Source organism: Pelobates fuscus, chromosome 6, assembly GCF_036172605.1.
Source record: "Pelobates fuscus isolate aPelFus1 chromosome 6, aPelFus1.pri, whole genome shotgun sequence".
NCBI classification, from domain to species: domain Eukaryota; kingdom Metazoa; phylum Chordata; class Amphibia; order Anura; family Pelobatidae; genus Pelobates; species Pelobates fuscus.
The window spans coordinates 271,496,144-271,517,352 of NC_086322.1; the positions used below are offsets into that span (position 1 = coordinate 271,496,144).

At 38.4% G+C, this 21,209-nt stretch overlaps 1 protein-coding gene across 1 annotated transcript in view; it reads right to left on the minus strand.

Moving 5' to 3' along the window:
• The window catches only part of MYO15B (myosin XVB), a 62,732-nt gene continuing 41,523 nt past the window's right edge, over positions 1–21,209 (minus strand). Inside the window, exons 32-47 of the mRNA XM_063425868.1 lie at positions 19,115–19,266; positions 17,778–17,899; positions 17,587–17,650; positions 17,427–17,499; positions 17,187–17,260; positions 17,037–17,113; positions 16,760–16,878; positions 15,705–15,799; positions 15,530–15,607; positions 13,019–13,115; positions 12,781–12,929; positions 11,319–11,443; positions 6,618–6,751; positions 6,192–6,325; positions 3,619–3,759; positions 1–369 (exon numbers count right to left, since the gene is read on the minus strand). Of these exons, the coding sequence (XP_063281938.1) occupies positions 307–369; positions 3,619–3,759; positions 6,192–6,325; positions 6,618–6,751; positions 11,319–11,443; positions 12,781–12,929; positions 13,019–13,115; positions 15,530–15,607; positions 15,705–15,799; positions 16,760–16,878; positions 17,037–17,113; positions 17,187–17,260; positions 17,427–17,499; positions 17,587–17,650; positions 17,778–17,899; positions 19,115–19,266 (1,697 nt within the window). The 3' untranslated portion in view covers positions 1–306. The remainder of the gene's footprint in view (positions 370–3,618; positions 3,760–6,191; positions 6,326–6,617; positions 6,752–11,318; positions 11,444–12,780; positions 12,930–13,018; positions 13,116–15,529; positions 15,608–15,704; positions 15,800–16,759; positions 16,879–17,036; positions 17,114–17,186; positions 17,261–17,426; positions 17,500–17,586; positions 17,651–17,777; positions 17,900–19,114; positions 19,267–21,209) is intronic.

Here is a 21,209-nt window from a genome sequence, read left to right on the forward strand (position 1 = left end):
TTGGTTGTATTTACTGGAACCCCGGTCTATTCCCTTTCATGTTTAATTGCTCTTTAAAGTTTAATTAAATCAAATAGTTCTTGTAGTTACTTAGATTTGTGGAAGGAGTGTAAGAAACAAAAAAACAACTGATCCTAGCCTCTGGATACATTTAGAAGACACGACATTCCCAGATGCAATTTTACATTATCTGTGTATTTGTATCTTACTGTACTAAACAATTCTCTGTACAGAAACATTCAAATCAAAGCAATTAGAATGACAATAACTTATGTTTATACATTAGGGTAGACGGATCTGAGAAATCTATGGAGCAGTGGTTTCCAAACTTTCTATGATTAAAGCCATGGTATGGTACAGCTCCTTAGCCTGGGGGGGAAAAAAACACAACAGTTATTCGGGCTGATTAATGTTTTCCTTTTATCAGTGCTGCAAAATATGTTCGTGCTAATGGTAATATTAGTTTACTTTGTAGGTACTGCCATGTTTACATTGAATGGTTAAATACGCCCCTAGTGTCTGTTTTCTTGACAGCCACTAGAGGTGCTTCCTCCTCCAAAACCAAGTGAAACTCAATCCTGGCATCGAATTCTGCTGATAGCGGCATTTTCCAATCTCAAAGTGAAGCATTGGATTGGACGATATCGGGAGTGCTACCGAGAAAGGAGGAGCTAGAGGCCACTGCGGGGGAGTCTCAATGCTGAAAATTTGGTGGGTTCTCTCTCTTTTTTTTATTTTTTATTTAACTAACTTATATTGAGCAAAGGGGGGTGGACGTCACATCTTTAAAAGGGAACCTATAGTTCCGAAATAAAAATTGTTATTTTCTGGACTATAAATTCCCTGTAAACGGAATTTAGAATTTTTGGTAATTGGGAAATAAAATCATCTTTTTGGTTCATTGTTTTCAGATTCATTTTGTTCTGCTTTTTGCATCAAAGCACACTAGTCCGTAAACAAGTCTTACCAACAACATATAATAAATGTACAATTATCCTGATGCTTATATTTTTCTACACGGCTGTTTTGTTTTCCATTACATTTTACAATAATTTTTGTCATCACAATGGTGTTAAATGATTTACACCACTGAATAAAAGTACTAAAAATTAACTACAACTTGTAGGTTGTTAACTTGTGTTAACCGTTTTTCATGAGATACTCTACTTTTTTTTTTTTTTGTGCAAATTACATCATAATTCAGTTCTCTATGCTGATGGTCAGGTCTAAAGGACAGTGTTTGTAACAATGATTGACAGGGAACAAAGATGGAGGAGCCCAGTTGAAAGAAAAAATAGGTGGGGATTTCTACATTCAATTTCTTTTTTCATGCTTCACAAAGACATATATTTAAAATAGAGAGAAATTTCAGTTTCCCTTTAAGTCAGTGGTTGTTAACCAATTTGCTGAATCACAACGGTGTATCTTTAGCCACCTCAAAGTGTGCCACCTTGCAATTTATTAAAACTAAAAGTCAGTGTGACTGGAAGTATGGGTTAAATAGATATGACAATTCTAAGCTGCTATTGAAAGTTAAAAAGAATAAAAAGCATGTATGCTCTGAAACTGATTCTTGTTGAAGTGTACCTTGATTTTAAAAATACATAATGGGAACCACTGGATTGAAGAGATACTGTAGTGCCCAGGAATAAAAAGCTGTATTCCTGGCACTACCGATCCCTCTGCCTCCCCCCTTGGGTAAATAAAGGATTAAAACCCCTTTATTTACTTAATTATCCCAGCGCCAATGTCTCTTGGCACTGGGTCAAAGCTCAGCCCCCTCCTCCGTCCCAGGACGAGCATTGAATGAATGCTTTTCTATGGGGAAAAATCTGACGCTGGAGGTCCTCATGCAGAGCTTGAAGACGTCCAGCATCAGATAACGGACCAAAAGTCAGTTTGGACAGGGTCGGACTGGCCCACCGGCTGGGGGAGGTCTGCTGGCCGGCGGCCACTGGCTGGGGAGGTCTGCTGGCCGGCGGCCGCTGGCTGGGGAGGTCTGCTGGCAGCCGCAGGGGGAGCAGGCTCTTCTGTCTCTGCTCCCCCGCCCTCGCGCGCAGCTTAATGAGACCGGGGCCGGAATATGACGTCATATTCCGGCGCCGGTCTCTTGCCAGCGCGTGAGGGCGGGGGAGCAGAGACAGAAGAGCCTGCTCCCCCTGCGGCCGCCAGCAGACCTCCCCAGCCAGCGGCCGCCGGCCAGCAGACCTCCCCAGCCAGCGGCCGCCGGCCAGCAGACCTCCCCCAGCCAGCGGCCAGCAGAAGACCTCCCCCTGCGTCCACTAGCCCACCCAGCCGGTCACCAACAGGTAAAATATGTAATTCTGTCAGTGTCAGTGTCAGTGTGAGTGTATGTGTGTGTGTGTGTGTGTGTGTGTGTGTGTGTGTATGTGTCATGGTGTGTGTGTCATTATGTGTGTGTCTGTGTCATGGGGTGTGTGTGTGTGTGTGTGTGTCTGTGTCATTATGTGTGTGTGTGTGTCTGTCATGGTGTGTGTGTCTGTCATTGTGTGTCTGTGTCATGGTGTGTGTGTGTTTGTGTCATTGTGTGTCTGTGTCATGGCGTGTGTGTGTTTGTGTCATTGTGTGTCTGTGTCATGGCGTGTGTGTGTTTGTGTCATGGTGTATCTGTGTGTCTGTGTGTATTTAAAAAGTGTTTTTACTCACCTTTTTTTTTTCTCCCCACGCCGTGCTGGTCTCCCCTCGACTGGCCCTGCCTCTATGGCTGAGATCATCAAGCATGATGATCTGAGCCAATCCAATGCTCTGCCATAGGATTGGCTGCAAAGGTGCTGCACACTGTGCAATCACGCTGTGCAGCACTGACACAGGAAGCACCTCTAGTGACTGTCTGAGTGACTGTCACTAGAGGTGTCACTAGGAAGCAATGTAAACACTGCATGTGAGTATGCGTAATGTATTATTAAATTAAAAGGACCAATATTATATATTAGAAAAAGAAATATATATATATATATATATATATATATATATATATATATATTATTCAACCATCTGGGGTGGCAAGACATTGCCTTACATATTACATACGGCAATATATGGGGCAATGACTTATGGGGCTGGCATAGATTTTTTTTTTCCAGGGCTGCTTTGTATCCCCAGTCCGGCCCTGAGTTTGGATTCCGGAAGCGCCCCTAGTGGCTGTCTGTTAGACAGCCACTGAGGGCAGACTTAGTGATGAAATGTAAACATTACAGTTCTCTGGAACTGCAATGTTTTACATTGCAGCACTAAGTGCAAAAGGAACTCGATGAGCTGAAGTGGTCTGGGAGCCTACAGTGTCCCTTTAACTGGTTGGATACATGATATCTCTACTGTGTTAACCTTATAAGTAATTTTCGTTTTAGTCTGTTCCTTGTCAGAATTTGTAGTAATAAATGTTCCTGGTTACAATAACTAATCTTTATAAGAACCCTTGCAAACTTCATTTTAATTCAGCTGATGTAACTGTTGGAAAACATGGGAATATAATGTGTTCTTTGTAATGTAAGGAGTCAGAATTAGGTGATCAAGTCAACTCAAATAATTTTTGTGACAATAAAACCATTATTTATGCATATTTGGCTGGCAAGCCGCTGTTATCAATACTTCACTCACCTCCTGAAGCTCCATCCACAGGGTGTGTGGATCGGAGGCAGAGCCATAGTGTACCTCTACCCCAGGTAAACTGTTGTTATCGAATGGGCGCATTGTGCGCATGCTCTTGATGTCCTGCAGATTGACTACCATGTGTGGATTCTGCCGATTGAAGGAAAATGACCGATTATTTGCATTAAATAAAACAGTCACATGGCATTGAGGGTAGTAGTTACCCAACTCACATAATTTGTATCTACATATGTCCAGAATTAAAACTCTCATCCATTTTTTACCATGCATGCACCATTGCTGTCTGGTTCAAAGCTACGTCCTATAAATTCTCACACTACCTGCACAACATGCTTAGATTAAGTCGGTTGTTATGAGGGCTGAGGTCATCTTCTGGAAACTGACTCTCTCTATTCCCTGTTTCAACAAACAGTACGTGCACCCAGGAACGAGTCAAATAGTAAACCTACAGCTGAACTGATGATCAATATCGGTTACAAAACTGAGCATACATTGACATTGAACATTTAAAAAAAAACAACCTTAAATTCTATTACTGATCTCCTTTAACCCCTTAAGGACACACAACATGTGTGACATGTCATGATTCCCTTTTATTCCAGAAGTTTGGTCCTTAAGGGGTTAAACAAAGAAAAATTAGATCTGCTGTTTTGTTCTTGCACTAGTCAATATTTGCACTTGTCTACCCAACTTTTTATTTTGATATAGGAGCATTAAATACAAAATTGTTAAGATGGAATTAATACATATTTGATAAGTGATTAATTGTACTTGGCAAATTTTTACTGTAACCTAACTAACCTCCGATAAATTGGTTGTGGTTAGGCAGCAATTTGGGAATAGCAGGAGAGGTCAAGGTTACTGACTTGTTTGAGAATCGTTTAGAGCAGGGGTGCTCAAAAGGTAGATCCCCAGATTTTTTTTGATCTTTTAAAAATAATTCTTTAATTTTGTTGTGCATCGATACATCATGGATATCACAGTTTACAAAATGAAAAGCAATGATAGTAATATCCAGCATAGTGTACGATTGACTGCACTTTTTTTTTTTATAGGAAAACATTAGTATAAACAATTTAAACATTAATGGCAACATGTCAGCAAAGGTATAGGCTGCAGAATTTAGGCTTGCACCATATTGCTTGGCAGGTACCGGACTGTTAGACGGAAGGATTTACTGGTAACGTAAGATCAGAAGTGAAGTAATAGAAAATAAATTGAGCAGTGTTCCAGCATGCTAAGGCAGGCACAGTAGTGATAAAAACGAAAAATAAAAACCACTGGAGCCCCAAGAAGTTCAGAGTGTAGACAATATTAGCAAAGGACTACGGTGTATGGGTATAGTAAGATCATAATACATTGAGCATAATAAAAAGCCACTCAAGAGAGTCTCTTATCCCACTCCGACTTCTAGGTCCTCCGACAAAGTCCCAGCACAGAAACCTGTCCAGCTCAGACCGCTCCACCAGCCCCAGCGTTCAATTTGAGCTGTCATCTGATGCCCCCTGATCTGGTCCTCCATTAAGCCATAATCAGTATTCCCAGAGAGGCCTCTATTTTATACCTCTCACTGGAGGTCGACTCTCCTGGGTGCAGGGCTGAGATGTGGAGTTCCCCTCCACAATGTTCGAAGTCTAGGTAAGTGGATGCAGGAACTAGGCATAAGTGTCGACAGATTCCACAATGCTTTGTCATTCTAAAGGCATGCCAAGCATTACCTTTTGGGCATTCCTGGTTTAGAGAGTTAGGGACGGGTTAAGGAATAGCATAAGGAGTGAATTTAACTGGTTCGAGCTCAGAGGCTTAGAACTACAAGGCCAAACTACTTCGACAACTAGAGAGAAAGGATCTAGCCACGACAACCTGCTGTAAGAGGTAGAATCTTCAATCGGCATCACCCTAGTAATTTGATCTCATTTTATTGCAAAGCAATAGTGGTACGACAGCAGGATTTAATTAAATGGATCATAGTTGTTCTTGAGCATGTTCTTGATCATGGTAATTTGATGCCAAGCCCTACATCAAAACTAGCTTAATGAAGCCTTTTTGTGTATAGATCATGCCACTGCATTCTCACTGCTCAATTCTCTGCAATTTAGGATTTAAATAGCTTTTGTTTATTTTATGCAGCCCTAGCCACACCTCCCATGGCTGTGACTGACACAGCCTGCATAAAAAAACAACTTGTTTCATTTTCAGGTGTTAACTTGCCCTAGAAGTTTTTATATCCTGCTCTATAAATGTAACTGTAATCACACATGGGAGGCATTAACAGAGCTGGAAATAAGACATTATAAATTAAACAGAATGCACATTAAAGGAAATTCAAACATTAGAGTTCTCTTTACAGGAAGTGTTTAGGAAGGCTGTACAAGTCACATGCAGGGAGGTGTGACTACGGCTGTATGAACAAAGCAATTGAATTCCTAATTTGGAGAGTACCGAGTAGTGAGACTGCAGGTTCATGGTCTATGCACCAAAACTTCTTCATTAAGCTAAAATTGTCCTTTTAATCTTAGCTAACATATACCAATTGGTTTTGTTTCGACAGGTGCACATACCTGGTTGTTGTTTTCCAGGATCAGAAAATGCATGTGATTAACTGCAATAAAGCAAGGGGTTGTTACACCCTCTTCACTGATTCGTTTTACTTGATAGACGTTATAATCAAAGAGTGGTAGTGCTGACACAGTCTCTGTAGTAGATAAAGAGAAAGGCAATGTTATGTGATGTCTTTCATGGTGTCAATACGTATTGCCATACTGTATGTCTGTCTATTTGTATTCAGCTCTAAGTCAAGAAAAGGTGATAGAATGTTCAGGGTTAGGTTATTGCGTGGTGTTTGAAGAAGAAAAGAATATACTGTGGTGGGCCAAGAAATGTTACTGAAAAGTATTGAAATGAACCATTAGCAACTAAACGATATTTATTATTGAATAGTCATGGAGACATATTTATGGATCAGTTTTTTTTTTTTTCTTCTTTACCCAAAAATCGAAGCTTTGCCTGATGGACATTTAGGTTCTCGGTTGCTCTCAGCTCTTGCATGAGAAACTGCTGTACGGCTTGTAAATTAAGACGATTTTGCACATTTGTCGGTATGTAGGCCATGAGTTCTTGCCTAAAGGGCAAAAAAGAAAAACGTTGAATGGAATTCACATGACAAAATGATACCTTCACAAGCATTTTGTTCAAATGTTAGAGAGAAGACACAACATCCAGTGGAAGAAAATAAAATCTTACACTGGAGTTGGTAAGGTTGCAGGGTATGTAGGCATGACCCAACGAGTGTAATATAAAAGCGAAGAGACTGAAAGAGGGATAACCGAGAGGTCCTCCCAATTATCAGTCCCTGTACCCCAGGACAGAATTGTTCATAATCATGGCTAAAAATTGCCAGTATAGAACATGAATGAAATATATGTAAAATAATACATTTTTATTAGTCCCTTCTAGGGAAGATAATAAACGACAAAATTAATAGTAAGAGTGTAAAAAATAGGAATCATCTGTAATGTACTGGCCAAACAACACACCTTGTTATTAATATAATTGCAACAATGTCTCAGCAGCTAAAGTAGCTATTGGTGTGTATAGTGAGAGAACATAAGTATCTCCCTGATTTGTATCACTAAATAGCTAAGTTACTAGAGAGGGAAGGGAGAAATCCAGAGATAAAAGGGTGTACTGGAGGAAATGAAATATATGCTGAAACAAACAACACACTCAGACTAGCACAAGATTGTCAGAGTAGTGTAGAGTAGTGCTAAAGTTTCAAAGCATACCCCTCAGCTAGGAGACCCCCCCTGTATATTAAGTATAAACCACCTAGACTAGATCCCTGGTATCAATAAACAATAAGCTGTAAGTTGAAAAGATTTTCACATCCCATAAAAGGGAACTAGGGTGACGAAATAGCCTGAAAAATCGTTGGCTCCTAAGGTTCCGTCACTCAGGATATTACAGGTAAAAACGCTGCTCATATACAAATATGTCCCTAAATTCTAATGAGAAGTCTAATTGCTAAATTAGCGAGACGACCAGATAGAGCAAACTGAAAATCCTAGTGTATAGAGGAAAATCCTCTCCTAGTTAGAGTATTACAGACAGATACCTAATCTAATCTTTGACCAAGTGGTCCCGGTAATAACTCAACGCGCGTTTCGGCGCTGGCGTTGCGCCTTTGTCAAGAGCTCTTCGCTTTTATATTTGTTAAAATGTTATTGTAAAATTCTGAACACAACTAGGTCAAGGTTAAGCGGAAGCAATTAATCTAAGGAGCACTCCAAGCACCATAACCACTATAAGCACCACTGTTGTGGTTATGTTGCCAGAAGTGCACCGTCACGCCCTTATTGTAATTATTCAAACCATTTTTAAATGGTTTGACTTCTTAACTGTGCTCCGCTCCCTGCCTCCATTATGTTAGTCAGAAAGCCAGAAGCTGCTGAGCAGGATTTCTCCGACGGAAGAAGAGGAGGCAGCGCCCGGGAGACCTCAGGTAAGAATTCAAACCATTCTTAATACCAGGGCACTCCTGGTACTATAACTACTACAGTGCACTGTAATGATTATGATGCTTGGAGGGTTACTTTAATAGAACATATTCATGGAATTTTATAAAATTATGCAGAGTTCTGAATAGAAACATGAGATTATCATTAGCAGTGGTTCCCAAACCAGTCTTCACGACTCCCCGCCCTCCACCAGTCCCGAGATTTCCCAGTTGTGTCTAATGCATTTTTTCACACAACTAGATAATCCCTAAATTTTGGACTGGTAAGGGGCAAGTGAGGACTGGTTTGGGAACAACTGATCAGTATGGTCAGTATGGCAATGAGTACTAGTGAAAGCTGAGGAACAAAATGATCAACATCTATGCTCCCACTGATTTTACTTTAAAGGTACACTATAGTCACCAGAACAACTACGGCTTAATGTACCTGTTCTGTTGAGTACAATAGCTCCCTTAAGGCATTTTCATGTAAACACTGCCTTTTCAGAGAAAAGGCAGTGTTTAAATTGCCCCTAGGAACACCTCCAAGTGGCCGCTCTTTAGATGGCCACTGGAGGGGCTTCCTGGCTCAGGGCTGCACAGTAGGCAGCACTGACATCCAGCGTCCCCACGCTCTGCATGGAGACGCTGCATTTTCCTCATAGAGATGTATTGATTCAATGCATCTCTATGAGGATGTCCTGATTGGCCAAAACGGCATTTGGCCCCGCCCCAAGCCAAATTTAGCCAATCCCATGCTTTCCCTATGGGGAAGCATTGGATAGGCTAAAAATTGGCTGTTCGGATGATGTCACAAAGGCAATCGGACCCGCGCAGTGCTGGAAATAAGCTGAGTTTTAAACTTTTATACGGGTTAAGGGGGGGCAAGCCACCTAAATGGTAGGTTTAGCACTATAGGGTCAGGAATACAGGTTTGTGTTCCTGACCCTATAGTGATCCTTTAACCCCTTAAGTCCGGAGGGCGTACTATTACGTCCTTTTAAAAGCGGCTCTAAACGCCGCCGGACGTAATAGTACGCCCTCCGTTTTTTAGTAACTTACCCGGTCGCTGGCGGTCCCACGCCGGCGATCGCGGTTCGGGGGACTCCCAGGGAGCCCCCCGCGGCACGTCCGCCCTCCAGGAGCCCTCCCGGCCATGTGAGAGTGAGGTCCTTGCGAGGACCTCACAATCACATGGCCGGTATAGCTGCCTGCTGCATTGCCAGCAGGGGGACCAACTGTAATGACAGTTGGTCCCCCTGCTGGCTGAAAATCAAATAAAAAATGTTTAAAACAGTGTAAAAAAAAAAAAATTATATACTTAGATCATATATATATATTATATATATATATGATCTAAGTATATATATACACATATACACACATACACATACACCGTCTAGGTGTATTTTAATATTAATATATATATAATTATATATATATATTAATATCAAATTACACGTAGACTGATACTGATTAAATATATATATAATTATTGTTATATATATATTTATAAATAATAAAAAAAAAATTAATATGTAAATACGTAAAAAAATTAAATAAAAAAAATAATTAAAAATAAAATATTAAAAAATATATAGATGTGTTTTATTTCGTTCTAACTGTATTCTGATATTAATATATATATATTTATATCAAAATACACTTATAACGAAATAATATATATATCTATATACATAAATATATACGTATATATCACTATATATATACCTATATATAAATAAAAATATTAAAAAAAATATATATATATATACGTATATATACACATATGTATATATATACATATATTAATTCTACACATATATTTATGTAATAATTTTACATAATTAGGTATCCTAATTAATTACAATTAGCGGGACCTGCCTGACCACCCATGCCGAAAGTATAGGGAATTTAATTTGCTAGCACTATATTTAACCCTATAACTTTCCAAGACACCATAAAACCTGTACATGGGGGGTACTGTTTTACTCGGGAGACTTCGCTGAACACAAATATTAGTGTTTCAAAACAGTAAAATGTATTACAACCATGATATCGCCAGTAAAAGTGACGTTTTTTGCATTTTTCACGCACAAACAGCACTTACAGGGACGATATTATTGCTGCAATACTTTTTACTGTTTTGAAACACAAATATTTGTGTTCAGCGAAGTCTCCTGAGTACAACAGTACCCCTCATGTACAGGTTTTATGGTGTTTTCAAAAATTACAGCGTCAAATAAGGTTTGTGTTTAATTTTTTTCACATTAAAATTCGCCAGATTGCTTACGTTGCCTTTATGACCCTATGGTAGCCCAAGAATGAAAATTACCCCTATGATGGCATACCATTTGCAATAGTAGACAACCAAAGGTATTGCAAATGGGGTATGTCCAGTCTTTTTTAGTAGCCACTTAGTCACAAACACTGGCCAAAATTGGCGTTTTTTGCATTTTTCACACACAAACAAATACAAACGCTAACTTTGGCCAGTGTTTGTGACCAAATGGCTACTAAAAAAGACTGGACATCGCTTATTTGCAATACCTTGGGTCGTCTACTATTGCAAATGGTATGCCATTATGGGTGTAAATTTATTTCCTGGGCTACTATACAGTCTCAAAGGCAACGTAACCAATCTGGCGAATTTCAATTTCAAATGTAACACGCTATATTTGACCCTGTAACTTCCCAAAACACCATAAAACCTGTACATAGGAGGTACTGTTTTACACGTGAGACTTTGCTGAATACAAATATGTGTATTTTATTGCAGTAAAAGCAAACCGTATTATGACATTGACAGTTAAAATGTCATGAAGAACGAAAAAAATAAAAAAAAATCTCATTTTCTCCCATTTTTTTCATATTAAATTATGTTTCATAGCCAAATATTTGATATTAAATGAAAGCCCTGTTTCCCCTGAATAAAATGATATATAATAAGGGTGGGTGCATTTAATATGAAAGAGGTGAATTACGGTTGGACAGACATATAGCGCAAATGCCAGGTTTTGTTTACGTTTTGTTTCGTTCACAACTTGTACATTTGGCTGCGGTGTTAAGGGGTTAATTACACCACTTGTAAACATGGGACAGGATATAAATGGTATGGAGTAAGTTATCTGTGATGATGACTTAGGGACAGTTGGTAAGTAAGCTCCAACAGAACACAGTTTTTTTAACTCACTTGTTCGGAGGGGTGTTTTGGCCCTTTATTCGATGTAGAATGCCAGCCACAGTCCCTGTCTGCATCCCTAATTTATCTGGTGTGCTCAATAACAGGCAATTTCCGGTCATATAATCCTGGTGCACCTAAAGGGAAAGAAACATGCTGATTAGTGTACAGTATGGATTAGACGTTTATTGTCTAATACAGAGGAGCCCAAAAGGTAGATCCCCAGATGTTGTAGAACAACTACAACGTCCATGATGCTTTGCATGCCTTTAGATTGCGTTTACATTGACAAAGCATCATGGAAGTTGTAGTTTTAAAACATCTGGGGAATCTACCTTTTGGGTAGAGAATAAAATGCTGCAGCTTTCGCGTTGTTCTTTTTCCGATGCGTTTAGGTTATTTTACTAGTGATGATACTTATTCGGCTATAGTTCTAAAGCTGTCGTGAAAGACTGGTCATTAAATGGGCAGGTTGTGGGATATATACAGAAGGTGGGTAGAGTATGGGCAGAAGGGCATGGATTGAGTTATTGTGAAATTGTTGGATACAGCCTATAGCTCAACCCACTCAGAGAAAAAGATTGCCAAATATATATTGTTGGAGGCCACACTGTTCTTTAAAGTGGAACCGACTTGAGATAATATTTTATTTTCTTCACAGTCATTTAACATAATAATAAAGAGATGATGATTCTGCAGTAGGTACCTCAGTCTGCTTCCCTGAGACAGTGTTGCACAACACGTGCCTTAATTTAAGAAGATTAAGGTAGTTGTATTGCAAAAATAGAAAGGGAGGTTTCTGTGCACAAATTAATGTAATTGTTCTGGGAACTTCGTGAACTACACCCATACGTAACTACATGAACTACAGCTATACCTATCCCGCTGCAACATAGGCCTCGATTTAATATTGTTGGCTGAACTTTCTAACAATTAAATATTTTTTGGATAAACTCTTAAAATGATTTAAATATTTTGATCTGTTCTGATATTTCGTTATATATATATATGCTCAATTTTTTGATATTTGAATATGTTGAAAAATATTATTTTAAATGTTTATCCAACAATATTAAATCGAGGCCATCATTCTACAAGTGGGTGGCATTTTGTTGCCTTTGTATGTTTCATGTTGTTTCTGGTCGCGGATACAATAATACACAGTATTTGTCTTTCTGGTCTAAAATGCCTCACTCCCAATTTATAATAAATCAAATAACTCCAGGTTATAAAAGAATTAAAATCAATTCAAAACAAACAGCCTTTTCAACCGATTTATATTGGCATGAATTATTATTATTATTATTTTTTTATTTTGTTTTAATAATGATGGACTTTCACATTTGTAAAACGTATTATTTCAATACTTTAAAAGGCACTTATTTAGCCGCCTGTTGTGGGAGAAATGTCCTGTCAATTAGAAGAAAGGTAATTTTGTGTCCATGGTGTTAAAGTACTGAACGGTTATAAATACCTGGCTATAAAGAACTTGGATACAGAGTTCACTGCGACCTTTCAGGGGAGCTTTCCAAGTGACACGCTTAAATTCCATAGACACAGAATTATCGGGAAGCAGAAAATCATGTATGTAATCGCCAGCTTGTAGGGGTCGAACTACCTCACCTGTAGTGGGAGAAAGAAAGTAATGATCAATCGTTCCCATCCAACTAATGTCAGGTTCTCTAATGTCGCTCTCTTGCTTAACTAAGCACCTTGGCTTTTATTGGCAAATATGGCAAATTCCTCTATCTCAGTTTTGTCAGTAACCAACAGCTGCTCGCATATCTCCGGGACCAAATCAGCCGCAACCTGGAATAGAGGAAAGTTTAAATTAATCATTTACCTACAAGTCGTTTAGATTAGAACACCACGCTCAATTCATTAGCAATATTATTAATTCAAAACAGGAACTAAATAAAGATCAGAAGAAAAGAAAGGAAAAAAAAACATCTTCTATAATAACACGATGTTACAGGTAACAAGGTCCAAGAGACTATACATGAAAGAGTACTATGATTGACATCAACATATAGAATTATTGAGATTAATTATAACACATAGAGCTATCTTTAAAGCCCCTGGCAGCAATTATTACAAAGATGGGATATTTGGATTTGCAAGCACTTGACACTGGGGATCATCTCCATATCGGAGCTGTACTTTAAAGCCCTGTTTTTAAGTTTGACTGTGCTATCCCACTGGGTTAATTTTCCCATGCATGGAACGGGCAATACCCTTGATGTTATTATTTTAGATGATGCACAATTTCTAATCGCTGTAACACTCCAACTCCTCTTTCAGACCACCACCTCTTATCTCTTGTTCTTAAGAGCCCCTTCACACAACATTCTTAGCTTAACACTCCTCATTTTAGGAGGAACGTCAATTCTCTTGATCTCCAGCGACTGTCAGCTGAAAGGAATAACAAAAGAAAAGGGAAGGGCTGCACCACTGGTAAACACGAATAGTACAACTTATTTGGCACAAAAGCAGAAATATATCTGGTGCAAAATTCTCACAAAGAAAGTTTTTGTAATCCAAAGATGAAAAAGTCAGTGCTTGATAGGATGTACTGTCCTCATTTCAGCTTGACCATAGATAATATGGGAGACAAATGACAGGGATAGGTGATAGTGTAGCTTGTTGAGTACAGTCAACAGATATATTTCTGCTTTTGTGCCAAATAATTTGTACTATTAGTGTTTACCTGTGGCGCAGCCCATCCCTTTTCTTTTGTTCTTCCTGTTCTCTCCAAAGGGTTTTAAAGGGATTCCCTTTGTTGGAGCCGCTGTCTACCCAATAATCCTGCGTTAATTAGCGCTGACCTTCTGTTTTGTATTTTGACTGTCAGCTGATGTCCATTCTCAACTCGATTATCCCTACCTTCTCTTGTCCCTCTCTGGCTATCTTCTCATTTAATGCTACCCTCAACTCTGCAGCCCTGCTCCAAACATACACACACATCAAGGAGGACTTGCCTCCAACCATGGCTCCAAGTCAACCCGCTACCTATAGAGATGCTTCCATTTAGCTAAACGCCACAGGAGGAATTTTTACACCATGTCACCTTGCGAAACAACCATACCTTTCCTCTAGTTCATGCTCCCAAAATCCCACGGGTCTGTTTGATACTTTCAACTCTTTTTTGCTCTGCTGTGGCCACCCCCCAAACTTTCAACTGACTTAGTCTTTATGTGCTATTTTACTGACAAGATTAATCATTAAGGAAATAATTCTCCCCCCTTCGCTCCCCTCTCAACTTAGACCATGCCTTTACTACCCTTCAGGCCTTCTCCCTGGCTACTGAAAAGGAGGTGACTGTGTTTCTCCTTTACTGTCGCTCTACTACTTGATCCTGCCCCATCTCACCTTATTAGATCTTTCTCCCCTTTTCTTGTGCCTTCCTTAACACATATCTTTAACTGCTCTCTTTCTTCTGGTATTTTCGCTGCTCCCCTTAAACGTGCTACTGTTGTACCTATCATTAAAAAGCCATCACTATCACTTGACCCATCTTTCCTTTCCAACTATTGTCCCATATCCCTACTTTTTTTTTCCTTAGTGCTTCTGGAATGACTTGTCTTTAGCCATGTGGCATGCTTTCTCAATTGCAACTCTCTCCTTGATCCTTTTCAATCTGACTTCTGCCTCCTCCAGTGCCTTTGGCACTGTTGATCAGGTTCTCCATCAAACTCTTCAATCCCTCTGTCTCTGTGACACTGTCCTCTTGTGGTTCTAGCCCTCTCTCTCATTGTTCATTCAGTGTATTCTTTTCTAATGATGCCACCTCCCCTCATCCTGTCTTAGTTGGGGTCCCCTTTTGTTTTCTTTTTATTCAACCTCTCTTTGCAAACTTATTAATTCTTTTGGATACTGCTACCATCTGTTTGCCGACGACAACACTCCCCTGATCTCTCCACAGCACTCCTAGAATGCATCACCGATTGCCTTTCTTCCATCTCTGATTGGATGTCCTCCCACTTTCTGACATTCAATCTCTCAAAAACCAGGCTTCTTTTTTTCTCACCTCATAATACTGATCCTCATCTTTTGCTCTCCCTGCAAGTTGATGGTAAGCACCCCAAGTGAAACCAAATATGTTTCCAGAAGCCACCTAACATTTAATACATCAATCCTATACCAATGATGGCTGCTGGTGAAACGATTTCACCTATTAATGTTGGAGAGAAGTTAAGATACATGGAATATATATGGATTCTTACTGTGAACGTCTTGATTTTAGTGGTATATTCAGCTCCACCTGGTAAAGCCACAGCAATACGTCGAGATATCCGTCCACTCTATGGAAGAACAGAATCAACATACAAATATTAACAACCCCACAAACATCCTGAATTTTATCAATTCCAAACATGACTCAGGTTTCATAAATATTACCAGTAGTGCCTCCAGCTCTACACGTGGTGGAAGATGTCGTCGTCCATGATAGCGTACTGTGTGACGGAGGTGCTCCTGGCAATCCCTAGACATTTCTGTGGACAGAGATGCAGTAGTTCTGAATGATAATCATCCATAAAGATAACATGTTTTGAACTAAAAGAGCCCAAACGTCTACGTCCACCATAGTGGTTAAACTACTAGGAATCATAGAAAAGTATAAAATGAGAGAAACCCATACAGAGAATCATGTTAAAATTACATTTCTCCATGTAGACCTTGATGTTTTACAAATCCCCACCATTTAGTCCTCGAGACAATGAGTATCAGTTTCTTAGTCAATTTATGACTAGCAAGAAAACTGACTTGCTGAAAGCCACAAGAGGTGCGACTTTTTCCCTACATCAAAAAAAGTTGGACGTTCTCACAATTGACCTGTAGTCAATAGTCCTATTTGTTATTGAAAACAATGGAGGACTTTTCTTCCACAGAACAGAAGTCATTCAATAAATTCACATTTGCTGCTAGACTCTATTCCTACACTTGACAGAGTTTTGCTCAAATTAATGGATAATCATTTAATGACTAGCTTTAACTGATAAAGGGCTTCAATGTAATAAACTGTCCAAATAATTCAATACTGTGAGAAAAATATTTCATATGATCTATCTACCAAAATCCCCATAGTTAATTTTGACTTCTGTAGATAAATTACTTGGAATTTGCTTCTATCAGTATTGAATCATTTGGAAAGATTAAATTGAGGGCAACATCAAAAATACTAAGTCTTGGTAAAATAGCCACGAGTTACTTGAACTGGATTTGAATCAATGACTGTGATGACTAAGGACTAAACGAATCATTCTGTGGATTGATAGGGTAATCTGATTCAGTTAAATAAAAAAATTAAAAAAACAATAACACACTCAACCAGTCACTTCTACTGGATCCCACAGTTCGCCAATCTCTTATTTTCTTCTATTGTAATTTAGGGATATCTTCCCACCTCTACACACAGAAGACATACGCAGTGGTTTGTAGTATTAATTGCATACCTTGGTATGGGCCATTGATGTCTTGTAGGTACTTCGTGACATATGGCAGTAAAGTGATGGATGGGGCATAGAAACCAGTGAGAAGACTCAAGACAATCCATCCGCGGTTGCAACTCTCCCTGTGGGGGTTATAGATCAAAGTCTGACAATGCAGTGGTGCAAGCTAGTCATTCCATGAGGATATCACTAATAAACTATGGATGCACTTGGGGACAGCATGTTGGGGTCTGTTTATATGGACAAGCAAGTCTTTGGATTATTCTAGAGGCACACTTACTGTTTGGGGTTCTCCGTTACTTGTTTCAACACTTGGCAATAAACTTCATCTTTTAGCATTTGTTTTTCTTTGCAAAGCTGTAGAAAGAAATGTTTGTTAATCTTCTGTTTCACCTATTCTCTCTCCTCTTTTTATTTGGACCTCTCTTACCTGTAGGATCTCGTATAGACAAGCCACATCATCCTGTTCTCTGTACTGTTGATCGCCCATAAATCTCATAAGAGCTGTAAAGAAAAGATAGATATTCTACATACCACAGGTGGTCTTCATGTTTGCAAAGTAACACAGGACTGTAGTTCTATCATAGCTAGAGATGTACCTTTTAGTAATCTCTACTACAGAAATAAGGTAATATCTCACTGATGGTGTGGACATATTCATGTTACTTACTCATGAAGTTATTAGTTGCATGCTCATTCAATTCCTTATCCGTGAAATAAATTAGAGACTCCTGAATTGGAACCTAAAAAAATAAATAAATTCAGGGATGTATAAGTAGGATTTTAAAATGTTATCTCAGTCTGTCACTGACAACTTAGCTTGTTCTCACCTTTGTGTGCTGTACCATCTCGATTGGTTTCTTTCCTTCAGCTGCCATTCCTTTCCAGCCCATCCTGAAAACGAAAGGAGGGGAAAAAAGGATATATATTATTATTATTTTTATTTTTTTTTTATTAAATGTTTTCTTCTTCTTGTATTTACTTCCATTCATAGATGGAGACAGTTCTGATGATCACTTACATGGTCTGTGGTTCTCGGAAATGTTTCAATGCAAACTCTACCATTGTATAGTTTGTGACATCAGTGGGTGGTGGTGGGGAAGGAGTGGTGGTGGGCACAGACTTGTCACTTGTTCGGGAACTCTAGAGAAGCATGCAAAAATTTGTATATATTGTCTCATCACCAACAGCATACTTGGTTAATTGACAACGGCTGACTGTCACATGACGTTTTCTTTCTACATATAACATTTGTACATAAAGTTCCCACATGCCTATTTTCAATGTATTTACAAGTCTGATCAGACGTTTTTTAGTGTAAAGGAAAGTCACCTTGGAAATAGACTTGTGCATTAGTGTTCCATATAACGTACAACCGAATTGCCAAGTGACTGAATAGGACGAGTCCCAAATTGCATGATGGACGCAATTCTTCAGTGTGGTTCGGTCATTCGTTGATTCGGTATTGTCAATATATACGATTGCGAATATGAATGACTGACATGAGTTGCAATCGCGACCGAATGATTGTCATTCGGTTCTGAATATAGATCTTTAAATATTGCAAACCCAGATAAGGATAGCAAATTGGGGAGATATCTACTGAACAGCTGAAACATAATTTAAGGAAATAACTTTTCTTAATTTTGATGTTTCAGTTGATAATGTCCTAATTTGCTATTCTCATGTAGAATTGCCATATTTAAGGATACCAAATAAGGGAGCTAGCTACTAAACAGCTTCCTAACTTATCCTTAAACGTATCCTAAATATGGCAATTCCACAAAAGGGGATAGATTTAGGGAATTATCTACTATACTGCTGAAAGATCAAAATTAATAAAGTCACTAACCTAAACTTTTTAAAAGTCATTAGACTTAACCTATTGCAAAAAATAAGCTTGAGAATGCGTTTTATTTATCCGAATCAAAAGAATCTGCATTTATTGGATGACATTCAGACAAATCGAACTTCTTAATTGATGTTAATTCAGTTCAACTGATTTTTCAATTATTATTTTTTTTTTTTCATTTTTGATTCAGATGAACTAATTTTTTTTGCCTGTGCACAAGTCTACCCGGTTAATAAATTATAATTTGAAGCAAGAGTTTGTGTTTTAAAATAAAAGCTGTTTTGTTGAGAACACATGATACCAGCAACCAATCAGAATGGGAGATTCTTAAAGTTTAGCTGATTTTCTTACATTCTAAATATAATCCACTGTATAGACTGAAATTCAATATACGATGAAGCCAAGACAATTTCTCATGGCATGACGGCTTTTGTCATATTATTACCATCTTTGAACATTTCTTTTTTGTTTTTATGCCTCAAATATCTCTTTTCTCATATCATTACCTCCCTGCTTATGGTTCTGCGCAGGAGTCTGGGTTCCTTCTTGCTCTCGACCTTCCTATTCAGCACTGAATAATAATCTGGGGTGGCTGCTGCTTGCACCAAACGAGAGGGAAAGAGACCAGAACGACCTCCAATGGAGCCAAATTGCCACCCTGAACGAGATCATTGCAGATAATCAATGATAGCTCTAAAGGCAATTTAACAGACTTTGGATTTCACGTAAACATGTGACAACACAGAATGTCTTATAATATATTAGCAGTAGTCATATTAAATGTTCAAGGAATCAACTATAAATATATTGCTGTGCAGAGGACTTAAAAAGCCCAAAATATACTCAAATCTCAGTATATATCGCACATGCCTTAAAGAAAATTCTATTATAATATAATATAAATGAAAAATGCCATGGTAAGTTTAACCTGAGCGTTGGTAATGGCAAAGATTAATTCGAACTACGAAGTGCTCTGTGAATTTAAAACCAGTGCTGCCTTAAAGTATGGGAAGAATTTAAATTCGTGTCAACTTTATAAACAAACAGACACTGATATTCTTTAAAATATACATCTTCTTATACCCCAGCATTCATATTCTAAATATTATAGAACTATAATTGCTTTAATAAAATGCTTTCATGGAAGGACATATCTTGCATGCCTAGCAACATTTCAAATGGACAAAGACGGACACTTTAATTTTAGGGGTGTGAGTGGGGTGTGTGGCCAGGGGCAGGGCTTTTCTGTGGAATTTTAAGTGACTTTCTACAACAACTAAATTATAAATCAGAACGAGAACAATGTATCTTATTTACCAGGCTGATTTCTAGACACATTTATTGTAGTTTAAAGACACATTACTGTGAGTATTATTGCTGTGGAGCTCTGTTATACACCCAGACACACCGACAATATGGAGCTCCTATAAAAGAGGGACATTAGGATAGAAAAGAGGGACAGAGGGATTTGGGCCCAAGATAGGGACGGTCCTTCCAAAATAGGGACACTTGGGATATATGCTCCTTGCCTATGGGTTGACAACATCTGGAGATCTGGAGATGCACCTTGCCTTCTTTGCCTTCTGCAGCTGAGCAGTGATGTACCAATGTTGCAGAGTGTGGTCCGGGTGCTGTGACAAGCGCAGAGTTCTCTGTAACCTATCACTCATGTATGGACCAGTTTTATTGAATATGTGTGTATATATATATATATAGAAATATATCCCCCCCCCCCCCTAATATATTTATTAGTATTTATTTTTTGGATGATTTTCATTACTGTCCCACAGTATGCAATTTAATTACATATAAATGCATAAATACCGTTAGAAATGATTAGTGTGCTCCCTGGTCCATGTTTTATGTGAACGAACTGTAACAGTCTAAAGACTTGGTAAATGTAAGGACATCCTTTTAATTTTAAAATTGCAGAATTGGTGTTGGTTTGAACTCCTTATATGAACCTACACATAACTAGAATGAATGTATTCACAAGATGTGAGGCATTTAAGTTGCATTTATATTTTTGCCTATTGACGTATTTGAGCTGCAGACTCATTAAGAAAAATAAATAAATAAAATAAATTTAAAGAATGCAAAAACATGTTTGTGCTCTACAATTTGCACAAATATCACACACAAAAAAAAGGCGGTTATTTATTTCTTATAGTGTATTTGCTGTTATCTATAGTTTCCTAGTATGAACAAACCTTTACTTGATCATTACACAAAAATATTATATATATATCTGTTTATATGAGCTATTATATTTTAGAGATAATATATAAAACAATTTCAAAGCACCAGCATTGTTAGATAACAAACAATATTTATGCCAGTTTTGATAGGGATGTCTATTAAGCAACTCTATACTAGTGGTGCCACATAAGGTCTCCAGTACTAATATAGAGTAGCACTGAGCCTCGGACTATTTGAGGACTGGCTGTAGCTGTTTGTCAGCTTGGGAAAATAGGAAAGGCTGGAAATGTAGCATTTCAAGTCAATATTGATCAAATCAAAACTCTTTTCAGCTAGGATGTTGACATTGGTCATTTGTTTTGGGCAGACACCGTCTTATAGAGTTATATGCTAGAAAAGTGT